The sequence below is a fragment of the Ascaphus truei genome, chromosome 6 (genome assembly GCF_040206685.1).
Source record: "Ascaphus truei isolate aAscTru1 chromosome 6, aAscTru1.hap1, whole genome shotgun sequence".
In the NCBI taxonomy this organism is placed as follows: Eukaryota; Metazoa; Chordata; class Amphibia; order Anura; family Ascaphidae; genus Ascaphus; species Ascaphus truei.
The window spans coordinates 125793529-125807505 of NC_134488.1; the positions used below are offsets into that span (position 1 = coordinate 125793529).

A 13977-nucleotide genomic window follows, 5' to 3' on the forward strand; every position below is an offset into this window, starting at 1 on the left:
GGGTGAGAGCCTGGATTGCAGCAGCCCACACACAGAAGAAGGGAAACCTATATTGAGGGGAGCGGACGGCCCCTGAGGGAGGATCCTACTAGCCCTGACAGAGTGAGCTGCAGATACAGAAGATACAGTGCCTGGACGGATGATTCCTTTAATGCCATGCTGGAAATCTAAATATTCAACTGCACAAAAATCAAGACCAGTTTGTGAGTTTGCAATCGCAATTTCTTTTTAAAGTGTTTATTAAAAACGGTATTATGCTATGTTGTTCTCTGTATTCCTTCAATAAGATGCAGTGCTCCACCACTTGAAGACAGCTGAAGACTACACATCAAGAATCCCTGAGACCATTATTTTATTGACTAAGAATTTCTTTTCTGTATCTACCCACACCTTACTGTATATGAACAAGGGGAAATCGGGGGATAGGGGAGAGGAAAAAATACCCTCGCTACAGCTTGACTACACGTGCTACAATCAGAGGTAATGCTAATCAAACGAACAAGGAGAAAAAGGACCTCTATAATGAGAGCACTCACAATGGCTGGGAGAATTTGAACACCAGATGGATATCTGGTGTTCAAATTCTCCCAGCCTTTGGGAGTGCTCTCATTATAGAGGTTCTTTTTCTCTACCCACACCTTATTTGAGTGTATGCTACGTTTAGTTACTTTTGTCTCTTCCACCAATTTCCACAGATTTCTTTGTTACAGCCCTTTGCACCGGAACGTCCACATTTCTTTTGTTAAACTTTGTGAGGGGATTTGTAAAATCCTCTGATTTGGACTTTGGCAGCAGGACTTATACATTGGACTTTTATTGATTTTATTGGTGTTTTTAGGTTCATTTATCATTGTGGTTTTTGGGTTCATTTATTATTGTGGAATTTAAGGATACTTTATCAGGAGATCCATATCTATAAAGGTGTTTTGCGCTTCCTTCCCCCCCTTTTTTCTGGTTTGTGTAGAGTCTCCAAGACCTATTAGCCATCTATATACCGCCGTTCTTTATAGTCAGTCGTCACTAGTTTAAGTTATTCCTTTTTATATTTGATAATGTTATCACGATATAAGTCAATTGTTGTTTGGATTTTATCCAACCAATCCGTGGTGGTGTCAGCTGACAAGATGTCACCGTTTTTGGTATTAATGGTCTCAATTTATTTTCTAATTTTAATAAGCTCCAAACTGGATTGTTCGATAACTCAGTCAAATCAAAAGAACATTAATTTAAAATGCCTTTCCACTTTTTGCGAAATTCAGTGTCACTCCTACCAATAGTGGGCTGGTTTTTTGTTCTAAAGCCTCTCGGCAAAAGTTTCTCCCTATGGTAGTAAGAAAGGTTACCCCATGTTATTAGAAATCCACTTCTTTTTTACTTTAATTTAATTAAATCATTGTAGATGTCTGCTGGTTTATCAGGGCCAAATACAGCATCTATTCCCTCCATATATCTGATTTTGGAAATCTCAGCATCACTATAACAAATAGAATCAGAGATGTTAGTTAAAATCCCAGCTACATCGTCAAATTCATCCATTTGCACAACATAAAGTTTAATAGTTTGTAATGGTATAGTTCCTTAGTTCTGAGGCTCTGTGTGCCAACGAGGCCAAGATTCTTGTTGTCCTGGGTGCACAAACTCATATGAGAATCATAGAATAAATGTGGCAGCCGGCACTCCAATGGTAAGTATATACAGGTAGGTGCATGTCCCATAAGCAATTTAATTTATTTAGTACTTTCTCACTTCATTTAGGATCCTCCGAGACCACGTGCATACTAACACCATCTCTGGTTTGTTTAGATGCCCATGCACGAGATTCCAAAGTGGCCGCCATGTCTATTTGGGTGCCTAGCAACGGCTAACACTAGCCGTGCATGTGCAGCAGAGATGCATCAGTCTAATATGCATTGCGCATGCGCAATGGTTTTGCCTGCTTGCCTGATCTAATTTTTTTTTTGGTTTCAGGAATTAGCTGCACCTGGCTTTAGGGATATAAATGTGTCACATAAACATTCCCTCACTGCACCACCTTGAGTAAGGTCCAGTTTGGGGACCGAAACATCGGTAACTTGTGCCCTGTTTGTTTACATTACAAACCTATTTACCTGCTTTACCTGAGGACAGTGGATATAGGAGAGAAAGGACCCAATGTAGCACTCGGGTTCACACTCTGGGGATTAGTGATTGAATTAAAAACATAATCTTTATTAAACAACATATATAAAATATTAGTCCAACGACGTACTGAAGGTGAGTTGATCCTAAATATAGGAAGCCATATTGGCTGTGGATCAAAATAATTAATATGTGCCAGATGGTTTTAATAAACCACTGGTACTGTTGCAACACAGTGATCCTAATGCGAACCTGTGTAATAGGTGATTAGAACAGGTGTGTCCGGGTAAGTACTGGGATTGCAGGTCACAGTGTTATAATAAATCTGTATTAGATGTGACCCAACTGATTAACATATAAACAAATATACTATGTATGTCAGTGTTGGTATTGCTTATCAGCTGCGCTTCTCTATGATAATATATGTGCCCCTATCAGTGACACGACCTAAGGTAACCCTCTGGATGCTGTGCTTTTGGGGTGTGTAAACTTATGTTGACCAGCGTGGCTATAGTCAGAGAATAATGTCCTGACTAAGGTAGTAGCAGTAGGTCAGTATCCCAGTGTGGGAGACACTGGTAGTTGGGGCAGGTTGGTATCTCTTTAATAAATAAATAAACAGAGAGCTGCGTGATGGTAGAAGCTGAAGGGAACCTCACAGATGTACAGCAGCACACCAACGCGTCAGAGCAGCTATGGTGTACTGCAGGTGAGGTTGCTCAATGCTTTAATTCCGGAACACTATCCCTAAAACCACCTTAAAGAGGCTAACAGTGACCGTCGGGGCACTTATAGCCTGTGTAAAACTGCACTCGCAGACTATCGCATTGACTCGCGGTGACAAAGATACATGCGGAGGCAGTCCTGATCTGCGCGTGCATGTGTATACAGAGAGCCGAGGGACTTTTTCAAGGCAAAAGGTTAGTATCGATGCTAACACTGTGACCTGCAATCCCAGTACTTACCCGGACACACCTGTTCTAATCACCTATTACACAGGTTCGCATTAGGATCACTGTGTTGCAACAGTACCAGTGGTTTATTAAAACCGTCTGGCACATATTAATTATTTTGATCCAGAGCCAATATGGCTTCCTATATTTAGGATCAACTCACCTTCAGTACGTCGTTGGACTAATATTTTATATATGTTGTTTAATAAAGATTATGTTTTTAATTCAATCACTAATCCCCAGAGTGTGAACCCGAGTGCTACATTGGGTCCTTTCTCTCCTATATCCACTACAGTTTATACCCTAAGCACCGTTCATAGTATCATCTCACTAAGGCTGTAGCAGGGGTTCCCCTACTGTCTTTACCTGAGGACAGACAGACAGACAAACCCCAGAAAAATACTGTACCAATTGCCAAATTTAATTACAAAATAACATTAGTGGGTTGCACAATCTGTAGGTGCAACTATTGACGCAACACAGCATTTAAATATATAATACAAAAGTTTTATTAGTACAGTCAAAGTAAAAACATCTTAATTTGATTTGTTACGAAATTAAATTGTTTATATCATTAGCAAGTCATGGGGAAACTTGGACCGAAGCCAACTAATAAACAGGGAAGAGGAAGACGGGAGAGCCCCACTCAGGGTTGTGCTGAAAAGGGAACAAATAATGTTGATTAGTAAATGTTTGTAATACATACTGCAGATGTAGTAGAGTATCAGAGATAAACACACAAACCCCGGAAAGATAGAAATACTGCACATTTCTGCCCAGCATCATTTTCTTATAATTTTCTGTAAGGATGTTTTGAGAAACAATCAAGTAAGTGAGGCCTGCTGTTGACATACAGTACATAAAAAATATGAACCTAATTAAATAATTAATATTAAACTGTATTCGAGATAGTTAGATCCTTTTTGAATAGGCTCTAAAGACACTTCTTCCCCATGCTGGAGTAGATTTTAGTTCCATTTATGTTATTTGGGCTGAGTTGTTCTGCAGCTTTGGGAAGCAGCTTTATAGCATACAGTATTGCATCATAACTCGTAGCTCCTCAGCACTCGCAGGGTGTATTACAATAAGACTGAAGTGGCGGCCATCTTGTCTGTTCCGTGCAGGTCTGCCTGAGTGCCCTGTTGTGACACTTCCATAAGAGGTGCCAGAAACAGAATATGGAATAGGTACCATAGAGATGAAAGTCACCAAGTCACGAATAACCTCTCTACTCCTGAATGCCACATCAATCCTCTTTTTATCATGTTATGCTTTTGATATTTCATTTCCAGATCATAATTATAACCTGGGTGGATTTTTATGATAAAATCACAAAGGAAATGGGGGGGTAATTTATAAATCATAATTATAATATCATTAGTTATGAAATAATAACCATATTTACTTATATTTAAGTGATGTAATGCAATAAATATCATTACGGTGTCGCTATGTATATAGGGCCCTCTCTGCCACTTGGTGCATCACGGTTTTCAATGTATTTGTATATTCTGCAGCTGGTGCAGAAGGCTGTGTCCACCAGGTTGTTAACTAACCAGACCCGTTCTTGCCACAAGACACCTGTTCTCCGTTCTCTGCACTGGCTGTCTGTAAAATGGCGAATTTATTCCAAGATTGGCTTGTGGACATACACAGGTCTACATAACCAGGGCCCCAGCTATCTGAGAGATTAGATTAAATACCCTCTACTTCTGCTCATATGATTTAATAAAAAAAATTGAATAAATGCAATTCATATTAAATCACACACACACCTTCATCTATTTCAGTATAGAAATCAGGTAATAGTGGTGCTGTGCACCAACGTTATATAAATATATACCAACCTCACACTGATAAGACCCATTGGAGGTCGAAACATGTCTGTCAGTGTGTGAGTGGTTTCTCTGGCTTTGCATCTGATTCCTATGCTGTGCTTAAAAGGTGTGTTAACAGCGAGCCTTAGCTTATAAGGGTTCCATGTAAAAAATGAATTTCAGGCAAAAGGTGACAGTGTGCTCATTTGCATGTCATTTCCCAAAATCCCTTGCTGCAGTGGAAGCACTGTATGCTAGGTGAAAGGCAGGGTTGCAGACGTGTGTGTGTGTGTGTGTGTGTGTGTGTGTGTGTGTGTGTGTGTGTGTGTGTGATACTCAGGGACCCTTGATCACTGGATTCATGGCGATATTCATCGATAGAGATAGATAGAGATACACACACAACCACATCGATACAAATATGCTTGTGACCACACATACAATCGAACACCCATAAAAAGTGGGGGGAAGTGGTCTAGGACATGTGCTCCCGCGTGTGTAGCTGTGACCAAATTTCCGCCAGTCACTTTGCCGCTAAGGTGAGTCCCTAACCTTAGCCCTTACTCTAAAACCCCCCAATCTTTACCGCTAATACTAACGCCACCGCCAACCTTAAAAAACTTAACCCCTTCTCATAAAACCCCTTAAGTTAACCCCCTAACCATTAAAACCCCTAAAGTCTAAAAGTTACCTTATAGTAGAAGTGTCCGGCCGCGCAGGGTCCAGCGGCGATGCGGCTGCGGCAGAGGGTCCCTATGCGGCAAAACACCGACGGGGACTTGGTCACGGTTCGATAACACCTTATCTATACTGTAGGGTGTTTATCTTGCTGTAAAATGTTCCCGTCTATGAGTAATTGGCTTTAAATAATTATGTCTTGTGCAATTTGTACAGAGACATTTTATATTTAAATCAAACAATAAAACAAATGAATTGCAAAACAGAGATGGTGACACAGATATGGGGAACAGGAATGGGGGTTACATTCTTTTTATGCAAAAACCAAGTAGATGATGATGCAGATGAAAGCACAGTGGGAGGAAACAGGAGTGGGGCTATGTCTTATAAATGCAGTACATTCTCATCAGCAGAGATTGCAGAACTTCTCAGAGACTGGATCCTGACAGGTGAGCACTGCTTTCATATCTCTCTTTTCTTTCTCTCTCGTTCTCTTTTTTCTCTCTCTCTCTCTCTCTCTCTCTCTCTCTCTCTCTCCTCTTGCTGTGCCTCTGTGGAATGCTGGTATTTAAAAAGTAATCAAATACAGCATACTGTATGTAACCCTTATCCCCCCCCCCCCCCCCTAGACTCATCTGACATCTCTAGGGTGTGTGAGGGCGAATTACATGTACTGGGTGGTGCATACCTGCGTGGGACAGGAGGGCCTGAGCTTCCTGCGATGTTGTGGGGGAGACAGGACCAGACTTCCGGGGTATTAGCCTCCATTCTCTTAGTGGTGGTGCAGCGCCTCCATCCTCTATACCTTCCCAGAGTATGGGGTAGGACCCGTATAGAGAAGTGACCCCTGGTCCCAGGGTGGATGCTCCAGAGTATCACACAATAGTCTTTAGTAAAAAGGTAATGTCTCTCTTTATTGGTCCGAGCAGCGCCCGGCAGAAGTAGCCACAAGCAGCTACAACAACAACAGCAATATCTGCAGTTATCACGACCCTCCACTCTGTACAGGGCTTACTCCTCTCCTTCCCTCCTAGGGTGCACACCAACAGTCTCAATATCCCAGTGCCCGCCTCAGAGGGTCCCCTATGGGCGGGGGTAGATCCTCCCCATCACCCCCTCATCAGTGTGAGGGGCATTGGTCCACCTGAACTCGGCTGGTTCGTCAATTGTCATAGGCCAGAGTTCTCTCTCTTGCTTGCTCCCAGGACGGAGCTAGGTATATTCCTCTCACTCCCAGGACAGACTCCAGAGTCCACCCTCTCGTAGACTCCAGAATAGACAGACCTGTCACTTACAGGAATGGGCTGCTAAATAGGCTTAGCCCCACCCCTCATGATGTCAGCAGGACCTCCCCCCTGTCTCACGCCCGCAGCAGAGTCAGGGGCCTGCGTCTATCACTCAGGGCAGGGCTTGAAGGGGGGAAAAACCATGATTACTACCGGTGCCTACCTCTAACAGGACTTACCACAGTAGGAGGAAGATAGGTATAGCCCGTGCTGTTTACAGGGGGCTACATGTACATTTTTCAATAAAAAAAAAATCTTGACTTACATACTGCCCATAATTACCATTCCAATCAATTATTATATCTCTCCCTCTTCTTTCCTCTTTTGTGACTTCTCCATTGATCATTGTTACTCAGTTTATTTCTCTCTCACTGTTGGACTTTGCCATGTTTTTTTGTATTCAGATACGAGCCAGGAATGGGTTTATTGAGCTTCGTTTGGTTGCTCCTAATTTCAGGTAAGAAAATGATATTATCAGAGCTGTATGTTATGTCTTTAAATTCTCAGAACAGACTTTGCTCTCACCTCATTACTAACAGGACTCTGTTTCCCCCACAGCCGTTCTATGCCAGGGTCAGAGTACCACACCTGCTCCATTAAAACCAGGTAAGAACGAGAGAAATTAGTTTATATTTAGAAAAAGCCCTAACATACAGTAACAGCATTATTTTAGTAGAGTATTAAGTGACATATAATGAACCTCCCCAAACACACGTTGAGAGATGCCTGTGAACAAAAAGGAACACACCTGAGATATCTGGGAAATATGTTAATTTAACTCATTTGAATATATTGTACTTTTCTTATCTCTTTGAGCATATTTACCAGGTATTTCAGATGCATTTACTTTTGTGCACAGGTATCTCTCCACATGAAGCATATGAGTAGCTCCATGGCTGATAATTAACACCTCACACATTAACCTTGGCCCCTTGCAGATGCACTTACCAGAACGCCCTCCTACTGTCTCTGTACGTTTTTCCTACCAACCTATTAAATTGTAAGCTCTTCGGAGCAGGGACTCCCTTTCCTAAATGTTACCTTTATTTCTGAGCACTTCTTCGCTATATAAATAAAGACATTCATTCATTCATGTTGTATAAAGGGGTGTGGAGGAGTTACAGTAGATACAATTCATTCTTTACATCTCTCTAATCTCATCCAAACCACATAAATCAGGGTGCCACCTTTGGGTAAGACGTTAAAACCGGATGTTCACTCCGTGCGTTAACCTGAGCAGCCTTTAATAGATATGTGATGTTAGTGGGAACACCTCTTTAGAAAATAATTAGCATTAACAGCCATATAAATATAACCCTGTGCTATTTAAATGAGTAAAACTGGGTAATTGAAATGTTGCAAGCTTTCCAACCTCTCAGGGTCCTTCATCAGGTTTGGCAGAAATACAGAAACACAATATTATAGACAGTGTTTGTAAGAGGGCTATCGGGTTACCATAAATGTAGATAGGAAATGTCAAATAAGATAAGGTAGAAACTGGTAGCCTGGTGAGAAATGCAAGGGCTGTTATATAGTGTGTGCGGCCGTGCGCGCGCGCGCGCGCATGCCTGTGCGAAGGCGCGTGCGTGTACTGCACACGTTTTGTGTATATACTGTGCGCGACTCTGTGTGTGTATGTATGTGTATGTGTATGTATATGTGTGTGTGTTTTAAAATAAATAAATAAAACCTGAAATACTTTTTTTTAATATTTTGTACACACACACACACACACACACACACACACACACACACACACACACACACACACACACACACACACACACACACACACACACACACACACACACTCATATACTTAAATTTTCAGCGGCGGTAGCGGCGCGATTTCTTTCTTTTTTCCTTCTTTCCCCCTGTCGGCCGGTTCCACTCTCCTTGCCGTGCGCGTGCGCGGCGCCATTATAGAAAGGATGATTGACGTCAGCCAACTATAAATGCGGCGCACGCGTACAGCGTAGCGCGCGTCCGCACTATAGAACGGGCCACAGAGTAGAGATATCCTGTAGAGGGCTATTCTCTATTGAAATGCAAAGGCAGCCTAGACATTAAGGAGACTTGAGGGGGAGTGAGTGGGACAAGACAGTGAATGTGAAAAAAATATCTATCTATAAAAAAAACCACTTTAACTATTTTATTTATGTTGATCTATATAAAGAATGTTATCACAGAATAGTGATTATGTGCATCTGTACACACATATGCCCTCAAATATACATATATACGCTGCACATATACACAATATATATACAATATACAGTATATATATATATATTTATATATACAAACATATATATATATATATATATATATATATATAATCAAAAAAATAAAAAGATAAATAGATGATACCGTTCTGTGGCTAACGAAATGCTTTTATTTGTGCGAGCTTTCGAGATACACTGATCTCTTCTTCCGGCGATGTTACAATGAATGAAGCAACATGATTGTAACATCGCCGGAAGAAGAGATCAGTGTATCTCGAAAGCTCGCACAAATAAAAGCATTTCGTTAGCCACAGAACGGTATCATCTATTTATTTTTTTGATTATTGAAGCTCGGCTAACACGGTACTGATACCTCTACATATATATATATATATATATATATATATACATACACATACATTTATTTGTCAAAACTAATTTGAAAAATTACTTACAAATCCTTACAGGTGTCACATTTAGTTTGAAAGGGGCACCACTCGTAAACCTTTTGCTTCCAGAGGGGCCAACAACACATTCCAGACCAATGCATTACTAGCACTTCTGACAGCGCCAGGTTTAACCATGTCTCTACCATTAGTACACTTTGATGCTATGATGAAGGACTCTGTTTAACCATCACATTAGAGAGACAATAGGAACATACTGCTTTCAGATCTCTCTCCTTCCCACAGGTCCCTCCTGCCCTCCAGGAGCTGAATGGTCAAGCTGCTCGGGCTGTGGGTCATACTGTCCCGTTAAGGATATGATGTGTGCGACTGTATGCAGCGACGGTTGTGCATGTACACAAAAAGGATATGTCATATATAATGGTACCTGTATTCCAAGCAGTGAATGCCCTTACATCCCCCCAAATGGTAAGTGACTCCCCTCAAATATCAATGCATTGCTGGGACTTCTGGCAATGAAAGCGTTAAGAACATCTCTACCATTAGTACACTTTGATCCTATGATGAAGGACTCTGTAAGTTTAAAGCGGAGTGCCTGTCCTAAGTGTGATTCATGATGCCCCTCTGAAGAAAGGTGTGAAGATGTGTGAACATTTTATAAATAAATGTATGCAGAGAGGGCTGTACTGTATATGCAAACAAAAGCACTTTGTCTTCCATTAAGGGAGGTGCATCCAACATAGAAAATGTCCTACATTTCCCCCCCCCCCCCCCAAATTAAGTAATATACAAAAGCAAATGGCCATATTTACTAAGCAGTGCTACACCATCAGAAACCTTCCTGCACTGGAAGACTCCTACGAACCATTGACTTGAATGGGCAGTATGTGTCTTCCTGCCCTGGGAGGTATATTGCATTGTTTTGTAAATATGAGCCTGCATCCCCAGTGACAGAGCACACGTTTCATCTAAGGACTAATCAGCAGAGATGTGCAAATCTTTTTTTGTGCTTTTGTGGCCAAATGTAATCCCTGGCAATCCGGTTTGCAGAACTTTTACAGGCTAAAGTTTTCTAAGAAATCACACATTTCAACCATAAATTTGCTGTTCTGCCAATGAATCACATCTCAGCCACAATGCGCAAGTGATTCACACAGCATTTCAATGTATTCAGTGGTGCTAATGCTGAGATCTCTTCCCCCCACTCCCTGAAATGATTTGCTCACACGAAGGCTTCGCATCTCTACTAATTACAGAAAGTGTATGCAAATTATTAACAGTGACGCTCCCCTCTGAGGGAGTGAATAAGCACAGAGACTAAACTTTTCTGTGAGAAGAGAGAAGCATTTGTTGGAAAAAAACAGGCACTGTACTTGATTTTGTTCAACAACTACTATGTAACTATGTAACTGACCAAAGATTTGTACAGTACCCAGTATCCCATGTGCGGCCCACAGGCAAAACATTTTTCAAGGTCCCCTTATGTCTCTCTCTCTCTCTCTCTTTGCTCGCTCTCTCTCTGCTCTCTTCCTTTGCTCGTTCTCTCTCTCTCTCTCTCTCTCTTTTTTTTGCTCGCTCTCCCTTTGCTCTCTCCCTTTGCTCTCTCCCTTTGTTCTCTCCCTTTGTTCTCTCCCTCTGCTTTTTTCTCTCTCTGCTCTCTCCCTTTGCTCTCTCTCTCTTTACTCTCTCTCTCTCTGCTCTCTTTCTCCATTTGCTCTCTCTCCCTATGCTCTTTTTTCTCTCTCTCTGCTCTCTCCCTTTGCTCACTCTGTCTCTTTACTCGCTCTCTCTCTCTCTCTCTGCTCTCTCTCTACCTATGCTCTTTTTTCTCTCCCTTTGTTCTCTCTCTCCCTATGCTCTTTTTCCTCTCTCTTTCCTCTCTTTCTGCTCTCTCTCCTCGTGTCTTTCTTTTCCCTCTTATGTATTTCTCTCTTGTACTTCATTTTCTCTTTGTGTCCCTTACTGTATCCTCTCCTTTTCATGTCTGTTTTTACCCCTGTGATTTACCCCCTCCCCTCCCCTCCCCTCCCCTCCCCCTCCCCTCCCCTCCCCTCCCCCCCCCTCCCCTCCCCTCCCCCTCCCCTCCCCCTCCCCTCCCCTCCCCCTCCCCTCCCCTCCCCCTCCCCTCCCCTCCCCTCCCCCTCCCCTCCCCTCCCCTCCCCTCCCCTCCCCCTCACCTCCCCTCCCCTCCCCCTCACCTCCCCTCCCCCTCACCTCCCCTCCCCCTCACCTCCCCTCCCCCTCACCTCCCCTCCCCCTCACCTCCCCTCCCCCTCACCTATCCCAGCCTGTCTCTCAGGCTGCAGCTCCAGTCCCACGTTGCACTACTTGAGGCCCCGCCCCCTGACCTAGGCCCCACCCACCTATGGAGGCTCTGCAGAGGAAGGAGCTTCCCCTCTGTCCTTCCTACTGCATCTCAGGGCCCCGCCCCCTATCCCAGGCCCCACCCACCGGCAGAGGTAGGGATTTCCATCTGTGCTTCCTTCCTGCATCTCAGACCTCGCAATGTGCCATGAACAGGGGGGAGAGCAGCCCCCCAATAGTATAGGCCCCAGGGCATTGCCCGGGTTATAGTTACGCCCCTGACAGTACCATATCTACTGTAAAATCAAAGTGAAGATTATATCATTACTAAAAGTGCGTGAGTGACAGTTCTCAGTACAATCCAGCCCATTTAAAAATAGATCTCATTTGTCTATATAACTAGTTACAATTTAGCTTTGCTTTAAGTGAAAAGTAGTGGTACCCAGCTTAACTCAATATCATTACACAGTAAATTGGAAAGTAAAAACTTTAAAGAGACGGCAGGGAATGGATAGAAGAAAGACTAGAGGAGAGAGAGAGGATTAAAGAGGATGTACTTGTAACCATGTATTATTTGTTTTACTCTGTGCCCAGGACATACTTGAATACGAGAGGTAACTCTCAATGTATTACTTCCTGGTAAAATATTTTATAAATAAATGAATAAAGACAAAATAAATGCTGTGGAAATGAGCATTGAAAAGTATAGAATGTTTACTGTTTTACAACAAGATGTTGCTATTTCTTGGACAGGCAGGAAGAATAATCTTTGACTTGTTACTTTGTTATGTTTTCACAATACCTTCAATTGAAAGCCTTAATAATGAAATCATCATAGAGACACATGTATAACAAGTCAGAATAAATATTCTTTATTCCTGATTTATTTTCTGTCCATGACTGACTTCTGTTCTCTTCGCCCTTTAGAAAAGTGATTGTGAAGAAGTCTGGCTTTCCTGAAGCTCAAACCGTGATTTACATGCAAAATATCCCAGAATGCTGCGGGGTAATCCATGCAAGGAACGTCTTATGGAAAATGCTTTTACTGTACACTACTCAAGAAATGTCCTTCCAGTGCTGTGTATATACTTTATGGGATTCTACGCATATTCACTGTCAATAAAATATTTGTGGTGAAACATTAAAACAATCTTGTGACATTTATTAGTAGAAATAAAAAAATAAATGTGTAAGACGTGCTACCTGTACTACAAATATGGAAGTGCAAGGTGAGGAAAATGAAAACTACAGTAAGTAAACAATTTGATTCCTATATTGTTTCCAACTGTTTGATCTGAAGATGAGATCAGGGTCCGATGTTACCTCCCTTGGTAGGGGGACCACCTTAGGTGTACTGTTCCATGGTAGTCTCCAGGACCCCTTCGAAATTCAAGGGCCACCCTTAGCATCTTCAGTCTCACACCAGCTGTAAGAGAGGCCAGCAGAGGTATTGACAGGAGTCTTGTGTTTGGAGAAATAAACAAAGGCTTTTATTTAGCCACAGTTCAGCAACAAAGAAAAACATGGCTTTTCCTCAGCCAAAGATCAGCAGTTAAAAGTATAAAGTATAAAAAGGCAACAGACTTTAATTAAAGTTCAGTAGGGGAACAGAGCTCAGACCTGGTATCCCTCTGCACTGCAGTCAAGAACAGCAGCACACTGGGCTGCATCTTGCCCGTTTTTTAACGGTCCCAGCCCAGATTACTTATTAGTGCTCCTGCCTCCTCTAGGCAGAAGTTAACTGATTGTGGGCTGCCCTGCTACTCTACCTTTCTCTTTGCCTTTTCCCTACTCTATCTGTTAATTATATTAATGTATGTGTCTGTGTAGGTGTTCAATAAAGAATATCACGTAATCACATTCACGTGTCATAGACGGTCTGCAACCGTGCCTTTCACCATTATCACCTAGCATACAGTGCTTCCACTGCAGCAAGGGATTCTGGGAAATGACATGCAAATGGGCACACAAAAGCCAGTACATCCAACCTCACACTGATAAAGGTCAACCAGTGTCTGTGAGTGGTTTCGGAGGAATGTGGTATATGTGGTGCTCAAAATTGAGCAGGTAGCATCCTTAAGCATATTGTTAATGAGATCCTTAATTAGGAAGTCCGGCGATGATGGAGTACCCCTCAATAATGCAATAAATCTGCGTGATGACTGTAGGGGAAGTGACAAGTGGAGTCA

At 42.3% G+C, this 13977-nt stretch overlaps 2 protein-coding genes across 4 annotated transcripts in view; both read left to right on the forward strand.

Annotated features, from left to right (window-relative positions):
* LOC142497849 (uncharacterized) overlaps positions 1–12938 on the forward strand; it is a 16528-nt gene extending 3590 nt beyond the window's left edge. The window contains exons 2-7 of one of the 3 annotated variants that reach the window (XM_075606217.1): positions 288–480; positions 5977–6015; positions 7257–7309; positions 7411–7458; positions 9770–9952; positions 12716–12938. In XM_075606217.1, coding sequence (XP_075462332.1) covers positions 288–480; positions 5977–6015; positions 7257–7309; positions 7411–7458; positions 9770–9952; positions 12716–12723 — 524 coding nt within the window. In that variant the 3' untranslated portion in view covers positions 12724–12938. Of the gene's footprint in view, positions 481–5976; positions 6016–7256; positions 7310–7410; positions 7459–9769; positions 9953–12715 lie in introns of all 3 variants that reach the window. The other 2 variants (XM_075606218.1, XM_075606219.1) reach the window with 2 other exon arrangements.
* Positions 1–13977, forward strand: part of LOC142497853 (alpha-tectorin-like) — a 299739-nt gene that overhangs the window by 21140 nt on the left and 264622 nt on the right. The window lies entirely within an intron of this gene.